Raw genomic sequence first — 24,053 nt, 5'->3', positions numbered from 1 at the left:
GTCCGGGACCATCTGTCAACAGGGTAATGAGGCGGGACGTGCACAGACTGTTAGAGATGCAGGGGCTGGGATTCCGTAAGAGGGCACTTTTGGACAACAAAAACAGCGAAAATAGCAGATATACAATCTCTTACTCTCTAGCTTGTAGATCAGCTATTTTCGGGGCGCAAACCCAGCACTCTTTATCTACTGGAGATGCAAAGTGTCACGACATTGGATTTCGAAAGCAATTAGTTCCAAACGCAAAATGCTGCGTTCCAAGTTCCGCTAGGAGACTTTGGGTGGGAAAAAGCAATTCTCCTGAATGCTGCCTTCCGGGCTTCCGGCATGGCATTAGAAGGAAAAGGAGAGGAGAGGCATTTGCATTTCTTTAGTAAACGCTGCATTCATGGTCCGGAAAAAGGGAAGTTGTTTTAAAGGACGGGTAAAAGGGCAGGGGCTGAAGCCCCCTTTGATGTCGACCTCAATATGCCAAAATGTCCCCGCAATAAATTAGCGCCTATAACAATCGACGTCGATGCTAAATAATCAGCCAAATGTGTGCGTGCGTGCTGTGTGTGCTGTGCATGTGTGCGTGCGTGCTGTGTGTGCTGTGCATGTGTGCGTGTGTGCATGTGTGCATGCGTGCGTGCTGTGCATACTCACCATACACCCAGGCTACAGCGATACATTCAAAGAATGCCACCCACAAGAGGCAAACACCACTGGCTGCATAGTAGTCAAACAGCTGGAACACGTACATCCCACCCTGTAGGGGGCGACATAACGCACATTATACTGTTAAACACGTCGTACATCCCACCCTGTAGGGGGCGACATAACGCACATTATACTGTTAAACACGTCGTACATCCCACTGTAGGGGGCGACATAACACACATTATACTGTTAAACACGTCGTACATCCCACCCTGTAGGGGCCGACATAACACACATTATACTGTTAAACACGTCGTACATCCCACCCTGCAGGGGGCGACATAACACACATACTGTTAATCTAGATCCACAACATCCTGCTGGGACATAACTATCGTCGCTGGTCAAAATGTTCTTCTCATTGGTACAACTATTATTATTATTATTATTATTTTAAGTAAGACGCATGAAAATAGACGATCTGCAAGCGTTGCGAGCTTGTAAGTTCGGACGGTGTGATACCATCATTATTGTGCCAAATAGCCTATAAGACGACCCCCCCATTTTTCAAGACTCATTTGTGGAAACAGAAACATTGAATGTCAAATAGTCTCTAGTCCCGATTATAATACGACCCTGGTTTTTATTTAGGATAATATTTCCGTAGTCTCGTATTCAGGCCAAAAGAGATACAAGGTTTAACATTCTGTCTAAACACTATGAGAGAGATAGAGAGGGAGAGAGACACAGAGAGACAGAGAGAGAGAGAGAGACAGAGAGAGAGAGACACAGAGAGAGAGAGACAGAGACAGACAGAGATATTTTAAGACTGAATTTTTCCATATGTGAACAGCGGATATGGATGCATGACACGTGAGTATAAAATAGCGTGTGTATGTGTGTGTGTGCGTGTGCGTGCGTGCGTGCGTGCGTGCGTCCAGTGTGAGAAAGTCTCTCTGGGAATGCTAAACTCAAACCAGGCCATCACAGCCATAAAAATACACTGGCATGAACACGAGAGAGAGAGACACAGAGAGAGAGAGAGAGAGAGAGAGAGAGACAGAGAGAGAGAGAGAGACACAGAGAGAGAAAGACACAGAGAGAGACAGAGAGAGAGAGAGCGAGAGGCTCTTATGTAACTCTATGAAGGAAGGATGCACAATGGAACAACTCCAGGCTAAATAACATATATAGGCTCATTTGTCTTCTTCTATTGATCCCAAATGACTTGCCTCTCCAAGCATGGGGTCTATAGTGTGGGTGGGATGACTTGCCAAGCGTGGGGTCTATATAGTGTGGGACAATACCGGCTTAGCGGTGGCGACTCAACCCGCGGCCCGAGGGCCGCGTTGCGGCCCACAGGTCACATACTTAACCCATTCTGACTTCGATTTTTCAAAAATAGCAGACCTACAAGCTCGTAGCGCGCCACTGGGTGGCGCGCTATGAGCTTGTAGGTCTGCTATTTTTCAATAGCTAAAGCACAACGTAATGCTAACCCCAAAAGGGGTTCCCGCCTAAAATGGGTTAATGGTCACGGTCATAATACAAAGTTCTCTTCACATGTTAACTTGTGACTGCTGACTCATTTTGTAACTTCCTCATTTAATGACAATGTTTTTGCTCGTTGAGGTTTGGTCTTCTATAGATGGAAATGTGTTTCCTTGATGTTTGTAGTCTCTCTGTTATAAAATACATTTGTAAACGTTTCAAAATAACACTGACATTCTTAGCTTGCGGCCCTTTATGGACTTTTTGGATTTCTTTTTTTTTTCTATATTTTTTATCCCACGATTTTGTAACCCATTTTTCACCCCTGTGTCAATCATCTAATGTGATACTGGGCTCTACACACCCTCCACCAACCTAGTCCCCATATATGGGGGACAAGGGGAGAGCAACGGACTTGAACTCATCCTTCCTTCATGCCTGAGTGTCCAAGTTGCTCCTTTACACCTGACAGGGGGGAGTTTCCCTGGTTGGACGTAGCGCGTGGAAGGAACACGTTATTCCAACCAGTTCCTTTCCCCTCCATCAGGCGCCCCGGCTGGCCAGGGGGAGGCAGTTTATAGGTGACTTTTTGGAATTTTGCTGAGCCGTCTTCGGTTGAGTAGCCGGAGCTATAGGGCATGGATGTGTTAACTAATAAAACGATAAAAAAAAAAACTAAGAAAACTTTTGACTACAACTAAATTGATATCATGTGCTTAAATACATTTCGTTTTGAAAATTGCTGATTTGCGTGTGTGTGTGTGTGTGTGTGTGTGTGTGTGTGTGCGTGCGTGCGTGCGTGCATGTATAATGCCGTGCAATGGAAGTTCTCATGACTTTGACGTGACTATTTATAGCCGCGTCATTCTTCCCAGGGGAGAGAAAACAGAACAGGACACTAATAGATTTATACTTTAATCCATTCTGCTTGTTTTATGCGTTTCTCAAAACTTTTGACAGAAGAGCCATGCCAGAAATAGCAGCCGCAGCGTGGCCACTGGCTGTGTTCCCACGCTAGTGTGTTGTGTTATGGACCGCGTTCACTGTGTGTTTACTGTGTTTTGGTGCCTCTTATTGGATTAAGTGCACTGTGTGCAGTGGCTTATATATTCTGGGGCTTGTATCCTATAATGCTGTTTAGGACCAGTTGTTTCTCAAACATTTCCATGTTCCATTTGTGTGTGCGTGCATGTGTGTGTGTGTGTGTGTGTGTGTGCGTGCCTTACCCTGGTCACCATGGTGAGTCCCAGCAGGTAGCTGCAGAAGCAGACCACGGCGATGAACAGCTCTCTACGGTAACCCTTCCTTAGGAAGGACGGGTACAGATCAACCAATGACGTGATCTGCCCTTCCACCTCCACAAACTGGTGCCCGCACGCCCAGGGAGAGAGAGGGAGAGAGAGAGAGAGAAAGAGAGAGAGGGAGAGAGAGAGAGAGTCATTTTCTTGACCTTGACACAAAATTCAGCGTAACAAAGTATACATCTAGTCAATATACAGCATATTTGTATGGTAAGACACGGAACCAGAAACCTAACCCTAACCCTAACCTCAGTCATAGCTCAGTTTCACTTCCGCGTTTCCTAGTCGCCGCCTCGTGGTTGGCGGTATGTAGGAAATGTCTGTGTTGTTCCACGTTGCATTAGGATGACCAATACGTCCTCTTTTCCCTCGAAACGCAAATGCATACTTCGGACGGACAAAGTATCTCTGTTTTGGGCCCAGTCATGACCAATCAGAAGCAGTTGAGGCCCAGCAGCAGTAACATGGGGTCAGGGGTCAGGACACTCACCTGACTGTCGAGGCCCAGCAGCAGTAACATGATGAAGAACAGGATGGCCCAGAACGTTGGGAGAGGCATCATGGAGACGGCCTTGGGGTAGGCTATGAACGCTAGGCCGGGACCTGCACACACACACACACACACATTTTCATCATTAATTTATGTCCACATAAAAGAGATACAGTACAAGGACACAGATATTTACGAGGTGTTGTACAGAATGCAGTCAACAAAACCCCGGAGGAACACTCTCACACCCTTCATGGGTACAAAGTAACAGCGTCTAGCTTCGCCATATTTGGCGGCTAACGATAGTAGAAGAGATCGCACAGGACTCTGCAAGCCGTTTAGCTGCTTTTGTTTTGACATCCCAAGTTGTTGGAAGCCTCTTTTTTTTATTTTTTTTATCCCACGATTTTGGAACCTATTTTTCACCCCTGTGTCAATCATCTAATGTGATCCTGGGCTCTACACACCCTCCACCAACCTAGTCCCCATATATGAGGGACAAGGGGAGAGCAACGGACTTGAACTCATGCTTCCTTCATGCCTGAGTGTCCAAGTTGCTCCTTTACACCTGACAGGGGGGAGTTTCCCTGGTTGGACGTAGGGATGGGTCCGATTAATCGATTAATCGATTATCGTTGATAGGACCCGAAATCGATTATGAAAATTAATAATCGATAATCGTTTTTTTTTTTTTTTTTTAGGTTTTTTTTTAAATGAAAATCTGTTGGAAAGGCAATATTGTCATCCAAACAGGACAGGGCTATAGGCCTACCAAAGTGTGCCTGGGATGTGTCTGTGTAGCTGCATGACTGAGAGGAGTGTGAGTGGAGATTGATTCCAATCAAGATACAGGTTTGGAGGATTTAGCAGGTGTTGGGAATTTACCTAATCAGGCCAAGGCTGGGGTTGCTATGGTGATCAATTGGATCAACAGTGGTCCAGGGACCACCAGTGGTCCTCATTTAAAAGATGGAGTTAGTAACCAAATGGACCCTTATTAACTCTCAAGAGTTACAATTATTGTTAATCAACTACATCAGGGGTTCCCAAACTTTTTTGACTTAGGTACCCCTTGGGGGGAAGATTTTTTTTATTTGTAGGGTTCATTAAAAAAGAAAAAGAAAAGGGGAAATTAAAAAAAAAAAAAAAAAGCCCCCCCCCAAAACGATTAATCGTTAATATTGAATTATACAAATCGATTTTCATTTTGGACACATTTACACATCCCTAGTTGGACGTAGCGCGTGGAAGGAACACGTTATTGTTGGAAGCCTCTTACAACCAACCTACAGTATGTACATGTCCTAGGCTGCCAAAGATCTACAGCGTGGCACCGAGTGCTACTTTTCAACCAATACAGTTTAAAATAATGGTTAAAGTGGTTAAAAGCTGAGGCGACACAGATGGCCTAAATGGGTTAATTGAGATGAGCTGTAGAGTAGTAGCACCATTGTGGCTGACAGCTACAATGGAAACTGGTTGGACAGAGTTTAGTGACGGAAAAATCACGGTTCCTTTGGGTGTCTGCCACTTTCACCACTATATAAACACACAGTGTTAGAGGGAAAAAAAAGGACTCCAATGTTTTACTTTAAAGTAAAAGTATCAGTACTGTCTACAATATAGAAATACAAGTAAAAGTCTGGCATTCAAAATGTTAACTTGAGTAAATGTACAAGTATTGGCGTAAAACTCTTGTTTTGTTTTGTTGTGATAATCCTCCCTACTATAGAGTGTGCTGACCATATAAGGAGTTCCTTCCTGTCCCCAGTGAGCCCCATGGGGGTCAAAAAACCTTAGGTTTCGTTTTTGGCTAGGTGGCCCAGCCTTCATCCAATCAGGATAGAGGGGGGCCTTACACCAATCATGATTGAGCGGGGGCGGGCCTTGGTGTGTGTGCTGTTGGCCTGTCGCGTGTCCCTCCCACTGCAGTGCCTGCATGTGCACATATTGTTACCGGGCAGACCGGGGGGGGTTTCCAAATCACCCAAATCACTGAATGCTCCTTTAACACAATCATTCCCGGGATTCCTTCAAAATAGGAGCTCTGGGGTGTCGGAAAGATATGGCCGCTTTTACTCTGAAACCCCCTCCCCCGGAAAACAATCCGGGGAAAAAAAACTGAGAAATAAAACACGTACACACGTCCAATGCATGCGGCGGTTGGAATCCCTAGGACGCGTGGACAGTGGACACGTCCTGGGGACGGATTGTGTTCGGCAGAATGAATGTCCTGATTGGTGTCTGGCCTACAGGAGGCTAACTGGACAGCAATAGCCTGGTTGACCATCAGGCATCAGCGTGCTGAATGCAGAATGCACAGCGAGTGAGTTGACAGATAGACACAACATGACGAGACAACAAAAACCTATTGTAGTTTTACTTTCACCTGCACCAGGTTTAAAGAAATCTAACCCAAACAACAACACAATAAGAATCACATACTGCTATTATGATTAACTCGGTTAACTGGGTCCTAAATAAGTCATTATTAGGCCAATTATACCCAAATAAGACCCGATTTTTTCCGCAATTTCCCTCCCACCCTTCAGCCCCCCCTGGTATAAATACCTTCCAGTGCCCCTATCAGGCCCTGTTGAAAACATTTACAGGAGGCTAACAGGACATCAATAGCCTGGTTGACCATCAGGCCCTGTTGAAAACATTTACAGGAGGCTAACAGGACATCAATAGCCTGGTTGACCATCAGTCCTTGTTGAAAACATTTACAGGAGGCTAACAGGACATCAATAGCCTAGTTTGACCATCAGTCCTTGTTGAAAACATTTAATTCAAAGAAATGTTTCTTGAAAACATTTCATTAAATGAAATGTTTACAACAAGGAGCTGTGGTTAAACCAGGCTATAGGACATCAAGGCAAGAATCAGGAAGATAAAAATAAAAAACATTCACACGCCGTTTCAAGCTCCAAAAAAACCTACTCTTAATGACTGGCACAACGTTTGGGCCTTTTAGATGTCTTACTTAGAGTAATAGAGTACGTTATCCACTCCTAGACTGTCACTTTCACTAACACTTCACACAGTCTAGTCCTGACTGTCACTTTCAGAGGAGCAGGAAACTCAAAACAAAGGGGTATTTTTGGTGATTTTGGTGATTTTTCAGATTAACCCACATTGCTTCCAAGATCATCGGACGTCCTATAACACCCTTGTTGTCCGATATGAACAACAAGGTCATCATGTCCAATATCACATGACACTGATGACTCTGTATCGCCGTTTCAACTCGACTTAATCAACTGTAGATTTAGTCGACTAAAATCCTATGATATGGCAAGCTGTCCTTCTCCCCATAGAGATGCATGTTAAATGACCATATAATAATTATCCATAATAACCCATATAATGGGTCTGCAGTAGGCTATGCACTGGACACATGTCTTCTAAATCTAGTCAACCAGGCCTGCAGTAGCCTATGCACTGGACACATGTCTTCTAAATCTAGTCAACCAGGCCTGCAGTAGGCTATGCACTGGACACATGTCTTCTAAATCTAGTCTACCAGGCCTGCAGTAGGCTATGCACTGGACACATGTCTTCTAAATCTAGTCAACCAGGCCTGCAGTAGGCTATGCACTGGACACATGTCTTCTAAGTCTAGTCTACCAGGCCTGCAGTAGGCTATGCACTGGACACATGTCTTCTAAGTCTAGTCTACCAGGCCTGCAGTAGGCTATGCAATGGACAAAATGTGCATGACATTATTTCAATAAACTAGAAATACGAGGAAATGACAGAGGGATAAACAGTATCCAACAATCAACTCTAACGACCGCCCGACAGGAGTTTTCATGTTGCACGGTCGGTCAGACTACGGTCATTAAGTATCATTGCATCACCGTGTATAACGTTCCCGACGTTAAGCCGTGCGTGTGATCAACAACACAGACATGCATAATAACACCGTCAGCTATGAGGTGACAGAAGCCTGTCCTGCATAGCTTAATAACACCGTCAGCTATGAGGTGACAGAAGCCTGTCCCGCATAGCTTAATAACACCGTCAGCTATGAGGTGACAGAAGCCTGTCCCGCATAGCTTAGCAACAGTTGCTAAACTATTTGGATTGGCGGACCGTCGCTGTTTGGGCGGGGTTTAAGACCGTCGCTGATTGGGGAGGGGTTTAAGACCGTCGCTGTTTGGGGAGGGGTTTAAGACCGTCGCTGATTGGGGAGGGGTTTAAGACCGTCGCTGATTGGGGAGGGGTTTAAGACCGTCGCTGTTTGGGCGGGGTTTAAGACCGTCGCTGATTGGGGAGGGGTTTAAGACCGTCGCTGATTGGGGAGGGGTTTAAGACCGTCGCTGATTGGGGAGGGGTTTAAGACCGTCGCTGATTGGGGAGGGGTTTAAGCGAAGGGCAAATTGCTGTCCAAACGTTTCAGTGCCGAGACGTCGTGTTGTGTTTCTGTGTGTCGACCGGCAGAGAGATGACCTTGTGGTGACCTCTGGACGCGTCGCAGACCGCCGTGCCTCTCAGAGCGAGGCCGTTTGAACCCGTTTTAAGACCTGAGGACGACTCTACAAAATGTCTTCTTCTAAATCCTGACAGTTTGCAGAAAAACCTGTTTTCATGTCAAGGACCCCCATCTGACAATATGTTGTTCCAGGGACCCCCCCCCCCCCCACAAGCAAAGATATATGAATTAAAAACGTTCGCTGTGAAAGCATTATATTAAATGATTTTTACGATTTTTCCAAAAATAGCAGACCTACAAGCTCGTAGCGCTGCACTCGGTGCTGCAGCTATGAGCTTGTAGATCTGCTATTTTTCAATAGCTAAAATAGCTAAAAGTATAACTTGATCCATTTTGGGGCGGGAAAATAGCAGATCTACAAGCTCATAGCGCACCACCGAGTGGCGCGCTACAAGCTTGTAGGTCTGCTCTTTTTGAAGAATCGAAGAACGACTGACATAGAAACATAGCTTTTTCAGAAAACTGTCAGGACGTAGAAGACATTTTTAGAATCTGATCTCAGGTCAGAAGGGGTTAACAACTGCAGCAGAACAATAACAATACAACATTCATGTCATTGAATTAAAGGGACACAAATAGCCACGCCAGGCCCTGCAGCCAAACAACCAACAAACAAACAAACAACAACAACATGGGACTCGTGTGCTACGCTACGCTATGCTATATAGCTTTAATCGCGGCTGTTATTAAATCTCCTTTAAGTTTTTTTCCACTCACGGAAAAATCAGCTGGGTTTTATTGCTGGCTGGAAGGAACAACGGAACATGAAAATGTCAGTCTGGTATAAATACGACGTAACAAACGGCCTGGAATAGACGGAAGGAACGCGCGTCGTGTGTTATGTATATCTTTAGTGTTCGCGGACAGACGGAGAGACTGCAGGCATACTGTCTGGGCAGTACTGTACTGTACTGTACTGTACTGTACGTGCGGGAACAAGTACTCACGTGTTTTACTTTAAGTAAAAAATTTCACTACTGCATCAGGGAAATACTCTGTTTACAGTACAGTAAGTACAGTAAAAGTCTGGAATTCAAAATGCACTTGAGTAAAAGTATACAAAGGTATTGGCATCGAAATGTACTTCAATGGAAAAGGTCAGATCTACAACCTCACAATAGCTGACCTACAAGCTCTGTGACGCGTTGTGATCTTGTAGATCAGCTATTTTCGGGGTACAACCCAGCACTCTTTAGCTAGTGGAGATGCAAGTGTAACGACATGGATTTAGAAACAAAATTTGTTCAACGCAAAATGTTGCATTAAAGTTCAGGAGACTTCGGAAAAAAAACAATTCTCCTGAATGCTGCCTTCCTTCCGACATGGCATGGAGAGGAAAGGAGTGCATTTGCATTTCTTTCAATTCAATTCAATTCAAAGGGCTTTATTGGCATGAGAAAACATACGTTTACATTGCCAAAGCAGAAAGAACAGTACAACAATACAGCAATACAATCAAAACAAAAACAAAAATTATGTACTTTGTCAGATTCTTCAATAGATCAACTTCTATGTTCAAGATCACTCGATGCAGGTATAGTGCAGGCATATACACAATGATTAGTCTTTACGGTGGTTGTGTTCCATTTGATATCCTTCTCCTATCACAGCAACTCACAAATCTTGCTGCTGTGTTTGCACATTGTTGTACTTCGCCTAGCAGATATGGGAGTTTTTTGTCATTGGTCATGTTTTCAAAATCTCCGTGTGTGGTTGTAATCTGTGGGAAGTATGTGTCTCTGATGTCTTGGTACAATGGACAGATGGTTAGGAAGTGTAGCTCGGTTTCCACTTCATTTAGTGTGCAGTGGGTGCATAGTCTGTCTTCTCTCGGGATACAGGTCTGCCTATGACGGCCTTTCTCGATCGCGAGACTGTGCTCACTGAGTCTGTACCTAGTTAAGATTTTTCTTTGTTTTGGGTCGGTCACAGTGCTCAGGTATTCTGCCACTGTGTATTCTCTGTTTAGGGCCAGATAGCATTCTAGTTTACTCTGCTTTTGTGTTGCCACTTTCCAGTGTGTCAGATAGTTTTCCTTTTGCTGTTTTATAATTTGGTTTAGTCCAATGGGTTTTCTATCTCGTGGCTCTGTTTGTGTTTGTGCCCGGAGTTCCAGGGCCAGCTGGCTGAGGGGGCATCTCTCTAGAGTTTCACTGTGTGTGAGTGCCTTGTTATGGAGTGCATCTAGGTCACTTTCTTTTAGGTGGTTGTAGAACTTAAGTGCTCTCTTTTTTATTTTGATTATGAGTGGGTATCGTCCTAATTCTGCCCTGCATGCATTATTTGGTGTTTTTCGCTGGGTACGGAGAATGGATTTGCAGAATTCTGTGTGTAGGGTCTCGGTTTGGTGTTTATCCCATTTTTCAAGGTCATGGTTTGCTAATGGTCCCCAGATCTCGCAACCATAGAGGGAAATTGGTTCTATCACAGAGTCCAGTATTTTAAGCCATGTTTTAATTGGGATGTCTATTTTGATGTTTCTTTTGATGGCATAGAATGCCCTTCTTGCCTTGTCTCTCAGGTCCTTTACAGCTTGGTTGTAGTTCCCTGTGCTGCTGATGTTTAGGCCAAGGTAGGTATAGTTTTTAGTTTGTTCTAGTGGGATTGTATTTAGGAAAAATTGGTGGTTTTGGCGGCTGGGCCTTTTTTGAAATATCATGATTTTAGTCTTGGTTAGGTTCACTGTCAGGGCCCATGTCTGGGAGAATTTGTCTAGGAGATCGAGTTGCTGCTGTAGTCCTTCCTTGGTTGGGGACAGCAGCAGCAGGTCATCTGCGTAAAGTAAGCATTTGATTTCTGTGTTTGCCAAGAGGATGCCTGGAGCTGTAGATTGTTCTAGCGTTTTTGCTAATTCGTTGATATATATGTTGAAGAGTGTTGGACTCAGGCTGCATCCCTGTCTAACTCCACGGCTTTGGGGGAAAAAGTCTGTGTGCTTTTCGCCTATTTTGACTGCGCATTTGTTGTTAGTGTACATTGATTTTATGATGTCATAGGTTTTCCCCCCAATGCCACTTTCCAACAGTTTGTACATCAGACCCTCATGCCAAATTGAATCGAATGCTTTTTTGAAGTCGACAAAGCAGGAGAATAATTTGCTTTTGTTTTTGTTTATTTGGTTGTCAATTAGGGTGTTGAGAGTGTAAATGTGGTCTGTTGTGCGATATTTTGGTAGAAAGCCAATTTGTGATTTGCTCAGGACATTGCTTTCTGTCAGGAAATTTAGAATTCTGTGGTTGAGGATCATGCAGAGTATCTTTCCGAGGTTGCTGTTTACACAAATCCCGCGGTAGTTATTTGGGTCATATTTGTCTCCACTTTTGTGGAGTGGCGTTATCAGCCCTTGATTCCATGTGCTGGGGAAAATCCCAGAGCTGAGCACGATATTTAGGAGTTTTAATATGGCCAGTTGGAATTTGAGGTCGGTGAATTTTATCATTTCATTTAGAATTCCGTCTGCCCCACAGGCCTTCTTTGTTTTAAGTGTTTTTATTTTGTCTTGTAGTTCTTTTAGGTTGATTTGGGAATCTAGTGGATTCTGGTAGTCTTTTATGGCTGACTCTAGGTTTTGTAGTTTATCTTTTATTTGTTTTTGTTCTTTGTTCTTCTCGATTGGGCCAAAGAGGCTAGAAAAATGGTTTACCCATATATCTCCATTTTGGATGGGTAGTTCGTCCTGTTTTAGCTTATTAAGTCTGTTCCAGTTTTCCCAGAAGCTGTTTGTCTGTATGGAATCCTCAATATCTTGCAGTTGGTTTCTAACGTGTTGGTCTCTTTTTTCTCTTACTGTGTTCTTGTATTGTTTCAGTGTTTCCCCATATTGGAGACGTGTGTTGTGGTTGTCTGGGTCTCTGTGTTTTTGGTTTGATAGTTTCCTTAATTTTTTCCTGAGATTCTTGCAGTCATTATCGTACCATTTGTCATTCTCAAATTTTTTTCTGGCTTTCTTGTTTGATACTTTTAGGTTTGCTAGTGAGGCTGTAATTTCGAATATATAATTGAGGCCTTCTACTGCCCTGTTTACACTTTCACTGTTTTCTTCAAAGGTTTTTTCTAGGAACTGGTCCAGTTGTGATTGGACTTGTTTTTGTCTAATAGCATTTTGGAAGGCTTCTGCGCTGTGTTCCTTCCATTTGTAGCGTTTTCTTATATTGTGTAGTTTGTTTGGCGTTTGTTCTTTGTGTCTGTGTGTTGATCTGTTTAGATAGGCCGTGGTTCTGTTGTGGTCCGACAGGGGTGTTTGCGGGCTGACTGTGAAAGCTCTGAGAGATGCCAGGTTCATGTCAGTGATGAAGTAATCTACCGTGCTGTTTCCCAGGGATGAGCTGCATGTATATCTACCGAAGGAGTCCCCTCGGAGTCTACCGTTAACGATGTACAGACCCAGTGAGCGACAGAGTTGTAGTAGTTGTGACCCATGTTTGTTTGTTGTTTTGTCGTGGTTGAATCTCGGGGGACATGTTGGGGAGCTGATGTTTTCCCCTCCTGGTAAGTGTTTGTTTCCCTGTGTATTGAGGGTGTCAGGCCCATGTCCTGTTCTGGCATTTAGGTCTCCACAAACTACAATGTGACCTTGTGCCTGGAAACGGCTGATATCCTCTTCTAATGTGGGGAAAAAGTCCTCCGTAAAGTAAGGGGATTCAATTGGGGGGATGTAGGTAGCACACAGGTATACATTCTTTTCGGTTGTGGTAAGTTCCTTGTTTATTTCTAGCCAGATGGAAGAAGTTCCAGTTTTGACTAGCTTAATGGAGTGGATTAGTTCAGATTTGTACCATATTAGCATACCTCCAGAGTCCCTTCCCTGGGTGACTCCTGCCAGCTTTGTAGATGGTACCACAAGTTCTCTGTAGCCAGTAGGACAGCCAGTGGGGCCATCCCCTCTGTGCCATGTCTCTTGTAGAATAATGATGTCTATGTTTGCAATCTCTTTGGCAAAGTCTGGGGTTCTGCTCTTGATGCCAAGGGCAGTCGACCTCAAACCTTGTATATTCCAGGATGATATAGTGAGTGATTTGTACTCCATTGTTCACATTGTTCTTACATTCCAGGGGTTCTGCCCTGGGCCCATGCTGAGTAGAAATCCCTGAACATCTGCTCGATGCTGTGTGTGTTGGGGATGGCTCTGGTCATCGCCTGTGCGTATGTGTATGGTTGGTGAGGGAGGGGGAGAGTGGGCGGTGGTGCGACTGATGCGAGAGTGTATGGGATGGACATCAGTGGTATGGGTGAGCTGTGTATGTCATGAGGTCTGGGTGGAGCGGTGGGGGTGGGCATCAGGGGTGTGGATGGGCTACCCTGGAGTGTGGTATGAGGTCTGGTTGGAGCGGAGGGGTGTCTAGGAGAGGGTCTGCCTGGTGGATAGGGGTGATGTCTAGTAGAGTGTCCTGTATATGCAGTGCGTTGTGCTCTGGGTGTAGGATGTTGTCCACGCTGGTTGCGTTTGTAGGATGTTGCGTCTGTAGGATAGTCGCGGTCGAGTGCGGTGTCCTTCAGGCTCTTTGCAAATGCTGGGATTTCCGCCTTGCGGATGTGTACCGTGTCGTGTAGGCTTCCTTTGTGCAGGGTTGGGTGTTCTGCGAAGTGGACCTTATGCTTCCTTGCACAGATTTTGGAAGTCTGTGCGTTGATTGCGTCGATGTAGTTGTAGTCGACATCGCCTCTGTGTAGCAGTGCCGAGATGACTACTTCTGCGTTGGGAAATGTTGAGGTGGCTTTCTCTATCATTCCCTTGGTAGATGTGACCATCTGGTGGTTTTCCAGGTCCCAAATGTCGTTTGTGCCGGTGTGGATTATTATGTGGCTGGGGGAGCCCAGTCGGTCCCTGGTCAGCAGCTCCATTGCACGTGCTGTGTTTCGACATCTGATGTGTTCAACTCTGTGCTTTGGGAAGAGCTTTCTTGCATCTATGTATTTCCCATTTGAGTCAGTCAGGAGTACAATCTCTGGGTTTTGTAGCTGACGGTTTCCTGGAGGTGTATCAGTGGGGGTGGGTTGGGGTGTAGCAGTGGGGGTGGGTTGTGTTGAAACTTCTTCTTGGACGATCTCTTGGCTTGGAGGTACCGTTGATTGGTCAAGGCTGCCATCTGCTATTTCTAACACTCCCTGCTGATTGCTGGTTGGTCTTGCCTCCCTTTCAAGCCTTTCTATCTCTCTCCTGAGTTGTCCTATTTCCTGTTTCTGTCTTTCTCTTAGCTTTTCTAGCTCTTTTTCTGTGGCTTCCCTTATCTGTCTTATCTCCTTTCTCATTTCCCCCCCTAGCTGTTCAAACTCCTGTCTGAGCTTCAGCTCACTGTCTTGTAGCTTTTCCACCTTTACTTTAAGCTCACTCGCTTCCTGTTCTTTTGTGGCACTGACCCTGGGAGCTGTCTGTCTGTCTGTCTGTTCTTTCCTATGCTCCAAAAGCTGTTGTTCCATCTCTACTTGCCTAACTTCTAGTTGATGGAATTTTTCAGACAACTCGATAAACAGGTTTGGCTCTATGGTGTGACCTTTTGTGGCACTGGGTGGTGGGGGTGGAATCTCTACTGTGTTTGGCTCATGTGTTGTTGCATTTGTGTTTATATTGTTTGGAGTGGTCATTTCTTGTACCATCTCCCTGATTTTAGTGAAGTCATTCTCTATGGGTGTTCTATTCCCCTGAATTGTTACTCTTCCAGAGTTGAAAATGCTTACAGTGGTGTTTCCTTCCTCTGAGTGCCATTTAAGGCTACATCCCTCAGCCAGCGGTGCCTTTGTTATCTCTGTGTAGTGCTCTTGTGTGGCTTCAATCCATGCCTGAGGTCTATGTGTGAAGAAGATTAGGTTTGTTACAACCTTCTTTGTGTCACAGTCTGCATAAAGTGTCTCTATGTTATTTGTCAGGAGTTCAGTCTTGTAATTATCTTTTTCTTTTTTGCCTTTTGCTGTGGTTGGATATTCAATTGAAATTGGTGTTGTAGGTATGTGTGCTAAGTGTCCTGTTGCCATGGTTTCTATTGTTCAGGTTCACACCTAGCTTGCCTAGTTCACCTGGCTTCACACCTATCTAACACCCCTCCCCCGGTACTTTCCTTTGTTATGCTACCATGTAGTAAACGCTGCATTCGTGGTCTGGAGAAGGCAGTTGTTTTACAGACGGGGAAAAGGGTAGTTGTTTTACAGACGGGTAAAATGGTGATGTCTGTGTGTACACGTCCCTGCTATAAACATATAGACGCATGTTGAAAACAACGCTGCTAGCGTTCAACGTTTGTTGACCGCGGAGCAACATGTCCTGCTAACAGTGACCGCGGAGCAACATGTCCTGCTAACAGTGACATTGTGTGTCACTTGGTGCAGTAAGAAACCCTTTGTAGTTATTTATAGCGGGGTGGGCTTAGCTAAATTACAGACACCAAGCCGATACATGCGCCACATTTTACATGCGGCTTATCTGTAGGAGAAAACTTTCACACACCTAGAAACCATGGGTGTATGCACAGGTGCGTAGGCCAGTGGACATCAATGAAAGCAATAAGGTACACCCACACACTGTGTACTTGCTCGGTATGTGTATTGTCTTATTTATTGAAGCAACATTTCGGTCCCTCCGGACCTTCCTAAGGCATACATGAGGCTTATCGCATTCTGGATCCAAACTTAATTTTCAAAATCATACACAATAATAATTCTCTTTATCAATAACATATAGCCTTTTTTCTCTGCATATATTGCACATCGCTACTTGTGCAACAACCACTCGTACCCATCTGGGTTGATCTAAAACATACCTGACTGCCACTCAAACCACTCGTACCCATCTGGGTTGATCTAAAACATACCTGACTGCCACTCAAACCACTCGTACCCATCTGGATTGTCTAAAACATACCTGACTGCCACTCAAACCACTCGTACCCATCTGGATTGTCTAAAACATACCTGACTGCCACTCAAACCACTCGTACCCATCTGGATTGTCTAAAACATACCTGACTGCCACTCAAACCATTCGTACCCATCTGGGTTGATCTAAAACATACCTGACTGCCACAAAAACCACTCGTACCCATCTGGATTGTCTAAAACATACCTGACTGCCACTCAAACCACTCGTACCCATCTGGGTTGATCTAAAACATACCTGACTGCCACTCAAACCACTCGTATTCATCTGGGTTGATCATCTAAAACATACCTGACTGCCACTCAAACCACTCGTACCCATCTGGGTTGTTCTAAAACATACCTGACTGCCACTCAAACCACTCGTACCCATCTGGGTTGTTCTAAAACATACCTGACTGCCACTCAAACCACTCGTACCCATCTGGGTTGTTCTAAAACATACCTGACTGCCACTCAAACCACTCGTACCCATCTGGGTTGATCTAAAACATACCTGACTGCCACTCAAACCATCGGGTTTCTCCTGATAGGACGTACCTGACTCGGCCACACCCCTTGCTCCTGATTGGACATACCTGACTCGGCCACGCTAGCGATGTCCACTCCTTGCTCCTGGGCCATGAATCCCAGGACGGAAAATATTGCGAATCCTGAAACGAAGCTGGTCCCGCTGTTCAGAGCTCCCAGCAGCATGCAGTCCCTGTGGGTCACATGATACAGTATAAATATATATATACGGTGTTAAACTCCCTGTGGGTCACATGATACAATACGGTGTTAAACTCCTTACTATAGTAACTTAGTAAGTACGTTTTATTTGAAAAGACCTCCCATAACTCTGATAGTGTTCGAATGGTGAACACTCTCAGAGTTACAGGCCTGTTCTGGTCATTCAGGGAACACTCTCAGAGTTACAGACCTGTTATGGTCATTCAGGACTATCTATTGATGTGTTTCTGGTCATAATATTGTCCACTTATTCTGTATGTTTTGAGGCAAACATGGAATGTTGACAAAAATGTCCACCACGTCAAGCCAACAGGGCGATGACCTCTGACCTCTGAGTTGTAGCCTACTGAATACGAGCGGTGGTGGATCAGCGGTAGAGTGGCCGGATGGTAACCGCAAGGTTGCCAGTTCGAACCCCGTGGGCTCCCCCAGAGTTAGTGTCGAAGTGTCCTCGAGCAAGACACTGAACCCCTAATTGCTCCTGATGTGCAGGTTGGTGCCTTGCATGGTTTCCTCTGCCATCGGTGTGTGAATGTGTGTGTGAATGAATAGGTGAATGTAATGCACAGTCTATGTAAAGCGCCTTGGATAAAGACACCATTTACTTGTACAACGGTCACAGGTACCTGTAGCAGTTGTACTTGTACTTGTTGTAGCTCCCCAGGGAGGTCATGGCGCCCAGACAGATGGCGTAGGAGAAGAAGATCTGAGTTCCAGCGTCGATCCACACCTTCATGACACAGGGGTGGAGATTAGAAACATTCATATTTTATAGTGGCGACATGGGTTTTACTGTTGAGTCGCTAAACGCCGGGAGTTCATGAAAAACACAAAAAACTAGTCATTGCGGCGGTCAGGCAGTGAGCAGGCTACCTATATGTCCGTAGCGTTCAGGCAGTGAGCGGGCCACCTATATGTCCGTAGCGTTCAGGCAGTGAGCGGGCCACCTATATGTCCGTAGCGTTTAGGCAGTGAGCGGGCCACCTATATGTCCGTAGCGTTCAGGCAGTGAGCGGGCCACCTATATGTCCGTAGCGTTTAGGCAGTGAGCGGGCCACCTATATGTCCGTAGCGTTCAGGCAGTGAGCAGGCTACCTATATGTCCGTAGCGTTCAGGCAGTGAGCGGGCCACCTATATGTCCGTAGCGTTCAGGCAGTGAGCGGTCCACCTATATGTCCGTAGCGTTCAGGCAGTGAGCGGTCCACCTATATGTCCGTAGCGTTCAGGCAGTGAGCGGTCCACCTATATGTCCGTAGCGTTCAGGCAGTGAGCGGGCCACCTATATGTCCGTAGCGTTCAGGCAGTGAGCGGGCCACCTATATGTCCGTAGCGTTCAGGCAGTGAGCGGGCCACCTATATGTCCGTAGCGTTCAGGCAGTGAGCGGGCCACCTATATGTCCGTAGCGTTCAGGCAGTGAGCGGGCCACCTATATGTCCGTAGCGTTCAGGCAGTGAGCGGGCCACCTATATGACCGTAGCGTTCAGGCAGTGAGCGGGCCACCTATATGACCGTGGCGTTCAGGCAGTGAGCGGGCCACCTATATGACCGTAGCGTTCAGGCAGTGAGCGGGCCACCTATATGACCGTAGCGTTCAGGCAGTGAGCGGGCCACCTATATGACCGTAGCGTTCAGGCAGTGAGCGGGCCACCTATATGTCGTACCTCGGGGTCCTGCAGGCGCGCCAGGTCAGGGTACAGGTAGAACTTGATGCCCTCGGAGGCGCCGGGCAGCGTGACGCCGCGCACCAACAACACCATGAGCATCACGAAGGGGAAGGTGGCGGTGATGTACACCACCTACACACACACACAGGGACGCACGCACACACACACACAGGCACGCACACACACACACACACACACAGGGATGCACGCACACACACAGGCACACACACACACACACACACGCACAGGGGAAATAAAAGACCAAACATAGGTAATTATTGCATGTGTGGAGTTTGCAGGGAGGCATACATTGGTCCGACATTGGTACCACATTGGTACCACATTGGTACCACATTGGTACCACATTGGTACCAGGTGAAAACATGTCCTCTGCAGTATGTCCTTAGAGGACAGGCCAACAATTCTGTCCTGCCGACTATGAGCAATGTGCATTCCCTTATATACATAGCAACCATTCAGAATATGTGACACACCCACACACACATACACAGTATTACAGACACATACACACACACACACACACACACACACACACACACAGCGTGTGTGCGTGAGGTCAGTGCGTAGTGTATTACATGGCGTTAATTACTCGGTGCTCATACAGCACACTTGGCAGCGAACACAGCAGGACATAAATCAGCCCTGACCAATCAATAAGCCTCCCGGGAGCGAGGGGGATGGGGGGGGGGGTTTCTGGCATCGACTGCACAGCCTGTTGCTCTGCTGTTGGTGTGTGGATGATGATGATGATGATGTTGTTGTTCTGGGGATGTAAGCTGTTGTTACTCCTAGGAATAAATCTACTCGTACTCATTCTGTGATCTTAACCCATTCTGGACGGGAACCCCTTTTGGTGTTTTAACTAAGCATTATGTTATATACGCCCCCCAGCCATTGTAAAATACCCGGTAACCTGAGACCTCTCGTGGCTTATAGCTTAATCACACACGGATGCCAGTGTGCCAGTGACCATGCACCCTCCCCCGTGCCCCAGTGACCACCCTCCCCTGTGCCCAATGTTGGCAGCTGAGGTTTCCTACCCCTGATGTAAGCTGTCATTACTGCTAGGAATAAATCTACTGATTCTGTCTATAAATATGTACAGTACGTCTGTCTGTGTGTACGGCTGTAACGCACGTATGAACTCCAGAACCGTTCGCTCCACCGACACGTGTTCCACACCCCCCCACAGGGACCGCAGTGCCCGGTGTCCAGTCGGTCGGACCCTCTGCACGGTTGTCCAGAACCGCCACAAAAGGACTCTGCCCCGGGCTCTGACTGGACATGTAGGCCCCCCTGCCCAGGGTCCATATGTGACTACATTTTACTGAGGGACTTGCCATTGGATTTTTTTGGTTTTTCATGTCATATGAAAACAGGGAATCATAGCTTCAAATCGACATATTGGTTGTTCAGTTTGACCCACCAGTTTTGGAGATATGGCTTATAGAGTAATGTCTTGCAGAGAAACAGCGATTTGAGAAAACAGGCTTGAAAGGTTCACTTCTGTGGTCTCTAACATTACACCTAGCTACAGGTTTAAGCATTTACTTCATATTTACATGTCTTCTGTGGACTCTAACATTACACCTAGCTACATGTTTAAGCATTTATTTCATATCTATATGTTGATTTCAGCTCTGACACTTATTTCAGACATGCTCTAGTATGTGAAGAGACTGCCTGTGCTATTAACTCATTTTGGATTAAAAAAAGGGAAAATACGTTTTTCTCCTCTGGTGAAAAGCTGGCGTTTGCGCGATGGCAGTCTCTCAGTCAAATCTGGTCACCCATATGTGGACCACCTGAAACCCCCTCAAGGACCACTGGTGGTCCCCGGACCACTGGTTGAACACCACTGTCCTATAGATGACTCTCTGTGCATTGAAGTATTGTTTTGTGTTTTCCCTGCTTACTGTAAATCTCTGTGGATTTACACCTTTTGGTGTTTTTTAAGCATTATGTCATACTTTAGCTGTTGACAAATAGCAGATCTACAAGCTCGTAGCTTGTATAGCTTGTAGATCTGCTATTTTTGAGAAATGGTCAAAATGTGGCGCAAATCTTCGAATGTATATCCTTTCACAGCAATCGTTTTCAACTCCACCCCCTTTCTGGGGGGGGGGGGGGGGGGGGGGGTAACAACATATTTTCAGATGGGGGTCCGCGGCCAAATAGAGAAAATTCTGGGGATCCTTGACATGAAAAAGGTTGAGCTCCACCGACATAGAAAACTTTTAGGATTAAGACGTTTTTATTTTTTATTTTGAACCGGCCTCACTCCTAAATGGGTTAACCGTCTGCTAGAATGCCTGAATGTGAACATTTATAAACTCTCCATAATCCTCTCAATTCTGGAATTCACATTTCTCTCCCCCTTAGTTTGGTCCGCGTGTTTACCTCGTTGCCGCGGAGACCATGACGTCACTTCCATCAGATCTCATGTTTTTTCTTCTTCTAAATATAGTCCTGGCTCATGGTGGATGTGTTGAGCACACACACATACACACACATGAGGTGTGTGCGTGCGTGCGTGCGCGTCAGACAGACAGACAGACAGACAGACGGGTACCTTGCCGGTGGACTTGACCCCCTTCCAGATGCAGAAGAAGCAGATGACCCAGACAGCGAGCAGACATCCGGCCAGGTCCCACTTGATGGGTCCCATCTCATCGATGCCCCCCGAGATACCAAGGACGTTGTGCCTGAGGGGAACACACACACACACACACACACACACACACACACACACACACACACACACACACACACATTAGATACCCAGGACGTTGTGCCTGATGGGAACACACACATTTTTACCATTTATTCATGTCCACAGTCACACAAAGGATATGCATAATAGACACAAATATTATAGGTGCATTAGAGTTAGATCTGCAAAATCATGGCATCATGTGTTTTCATGACACAACAGGCATGTCACTCAGTACTCTAAGTAACAGCGTCTCAGCCATTATGAGGCGGCTGCCAATTATAGCAGAGACACCACAATACTTTTCCAGCCTTTTTGGCTCCTTTTTGGGCGTCCCAAGTTGTTGGAACCCTGGTTCTGACAACCAGTCTGTGTGTATAATGCCCCTAGGCTGCCAAATATAAAGACCCCAGCACACGCACACACACACACTTTTAATGCCCGAACTTGAGCTCACGAGTTAACTAACTTGAGCACGTACTGTAAGTTATGCGTTCAACTTACTAACTTGAGCGCTCACTAATGAAGAATTACCCCCCCCCCACTTTCTCCTCACTGTATATACAGTATGTTTTTCCATTTATATGATTTCCTGTTTAGTTTTTTTATTATATAGAAGTGTATATCTGTACGTCTAAATGTTGTGGAATAGGAACTAGGAATAGTTATACTAGGAATAATAGGAACTGGTGTGTGTGTGTGTGTGTGTGTGTGTGTGTGTGTGTGTGTGTGTGTGTGTGTGTGTGTGTGTGTGAGAGTGAATGGGCTAATGTAATGCACAATCTATGTAAAGGTGTGTGAATGTGTGTGTGAATGGGTGAATGTAATGCACAATCTGTGTAAAGGTGTGAATATGTGAATGTGATGCACAATCTATGTAAAGGTGTGTGAATGTGTGTGTGAATGGGTGAATGTAAGGCACAATCTATGTAAAGGTGTGTGAATGTGTGTGTGAATGGGTGAATGTAAGGCACAATCTATGTAAAGGTGTGTGAATGTGTTTGTGAATGGGTGAATGTAATGCACAATCTGTGTAAAGGTGTGTGAATGGGTGAATGTAAGGCACAATCTATGTAAAGGTGTGTGAATGTGTGTGTGAATGGGTGAACGTAATGCACAATCTATGTAAAGGTGTGTAAATCTGTGTGAATGGGTGAATGTAATGCACAATCTATGTAAAGGTGTGTGAATGTGTGTGTGAATGTGTGAATGTAATGCACAATATATGTAAAGGTGTGTGAATGTGTGTGTGAATGGGTGAACGTAATGCACAATATATGTAAAGGTGTGTGAATGTGTGTGAATGGGTGAATGTAATGCACAATCTAAGTAAAGGTGTGTGAATGTGTGTGAATGGGTGAATGTAATGTACAATCTAAGTAAAGGTGTGTGAATGTGTGTGAATGGGTGAATGTAATGCACAATCTAAGTAAAGGTGTGTGAATGGGTGTGTGAATGTGTGAATGCTTGGATAAAGGCGCTCTATAAATGCACCATTTACCATTTAATGTCAACACATATGAGCGTCGCAGCCCCGCCCACCTTTCATGAAGAAAAAAACAAATATAATGTGTTGTATAATATAATAATAATATAACCCTGCTCCTGTTTTCTTCTTCTGTCTATGTATTTGTTCGGCATATAAAACATTGTGTTTATTGTCATGATTTAACCCATTCTAGGCGGGAACCCATTTTGGTGTGATCTACAAGCTCATAGCGCGCCACCGAGTGGCGCGCTACGAGCTTGTAAGTCTGCTATTTTTTTTTAATCGAAGAACGACTGACATTTTTAGAATCTGATCTCAGGTCAGAATGGGTTAATCGTCACAAAAATAGTTCCTCAGTAAAGTTTCCAACACCGATAGCGTTACATCGAGATGAAAGGCTGCCTTTGTTCCTCCCAACGAAAGTAAACAGGAAGTGTGATCTGATGTGATCATTTGATTCGCGGCTCGTCTCAATGACATCACATCATATTACACAATGACTTACAGTGTTTACAGCATGTAAACCACTGTAGTTACACTTTATGTATAATTATGATATCGCTCTCAACCCATGCAGGACTGAGGACGATTCAGTTTTCTGAAAAACCTTATGTTTCTACTGTATGTCAGTGGTGCTCAACCTTTTTCATGTCAAGAACCCCCCATAATTATCTGTATTTATTATTTGTATATGATGTTGTTGTTCCCCCCAGCCGCCCCAGCCCCCTCCAATGTTAAAGGACATTTCGTAGAATGTATTATTAGTACTACTGTAGTTGGTGGTGTTGTGGTGTTGTGGTGGGTGTGGTGGGTTGGTGGTGTATTAGTACTCACTCCCAGAACTCGGTGACGGGGGAGGTGAAGTTGGTGGTGTTGGCCAGACCCAGCCACAGAGTTTTGTTCTTACGCACGGTGTCCTCGACGCAGCGGGGGGTGTTCCATGGCTGGTTGCATTTGGCCCACGGCAGCTCTGGCTGGAAACACTGCCAAGCAACGCACCATATACACATTATGACCACCAGGTGTCACTGTGGGGACACTGGAAACACTGCAACGCAACGCATTAATTTAGTTTCACTTCATTATTCAGACTGAAAGCCCTCCCCACATAGCCTGGGCACCATTTCATTTCGGTATATGATCCCGG

At 45.4% G+C, this 24,053-nt stretch overlaps 1 protein-coding gene across 1 annotated transcript in view; it reads right to left on the bottom strand.

Annotated features, from left to right (window-relative positions):
- The window catches only part of LOC310875439 (sodium- and chloride-dependent taurine transporter-like), a 56,714-nt gene that overhangs the window by 5,285 nt on the left and 27,376 nt on the right, over positions 1-24,053 (bottom strand). Inside the window, exons 5-12 of the mRNA XM_083788668.1 lie at positions 23,741-23,889; positions 21,277-21,409; positions 18,681-18,815; positions 17,644-17,747; positions 16,864-16,988; positions 3,922-4,034; positions 3,357-3,494; positions 646-748 (exon numbers count right to left, since the gene is read on the bottom strand). Of these exons, the coding sequence (XP_083644794.1) occupies positions 646-748; positions 3,357-3,494; positions 3,922-4,034; positions 16,864-16,988; positions 17,644-17,747; positions 18,681-18,815; positions 21,277-21,409; positions 23,741-23,889 (1,000 nt within the window). The remainder of the gene's footprint in view (positions 1-645; positions 749-3,356; positions 3,495-3,921; positions 4,035-16,863; positions 16,989-17,643; positions 17,748-18,680; positions 18,816-21,276; positions 21,410-23,740; positions 23,890-24,053) is intronic.

This window comes from Protomyctophum parallelum (assembly GCF_964188405.1).
Source record: "Protomyctophum parallelum genome assembly, chromosome: 18".
NCBI lineage: Eukaryota > Metazoa > Chordata > Actinopteri > Myctophiformes > Myctophidae > Protomyctophum > Protomyctophum parallelum.
Note: the sequence above shows the minus strand (reverse complement) of the source record. Positions and strands in the feature narration are given on the sequence as shown.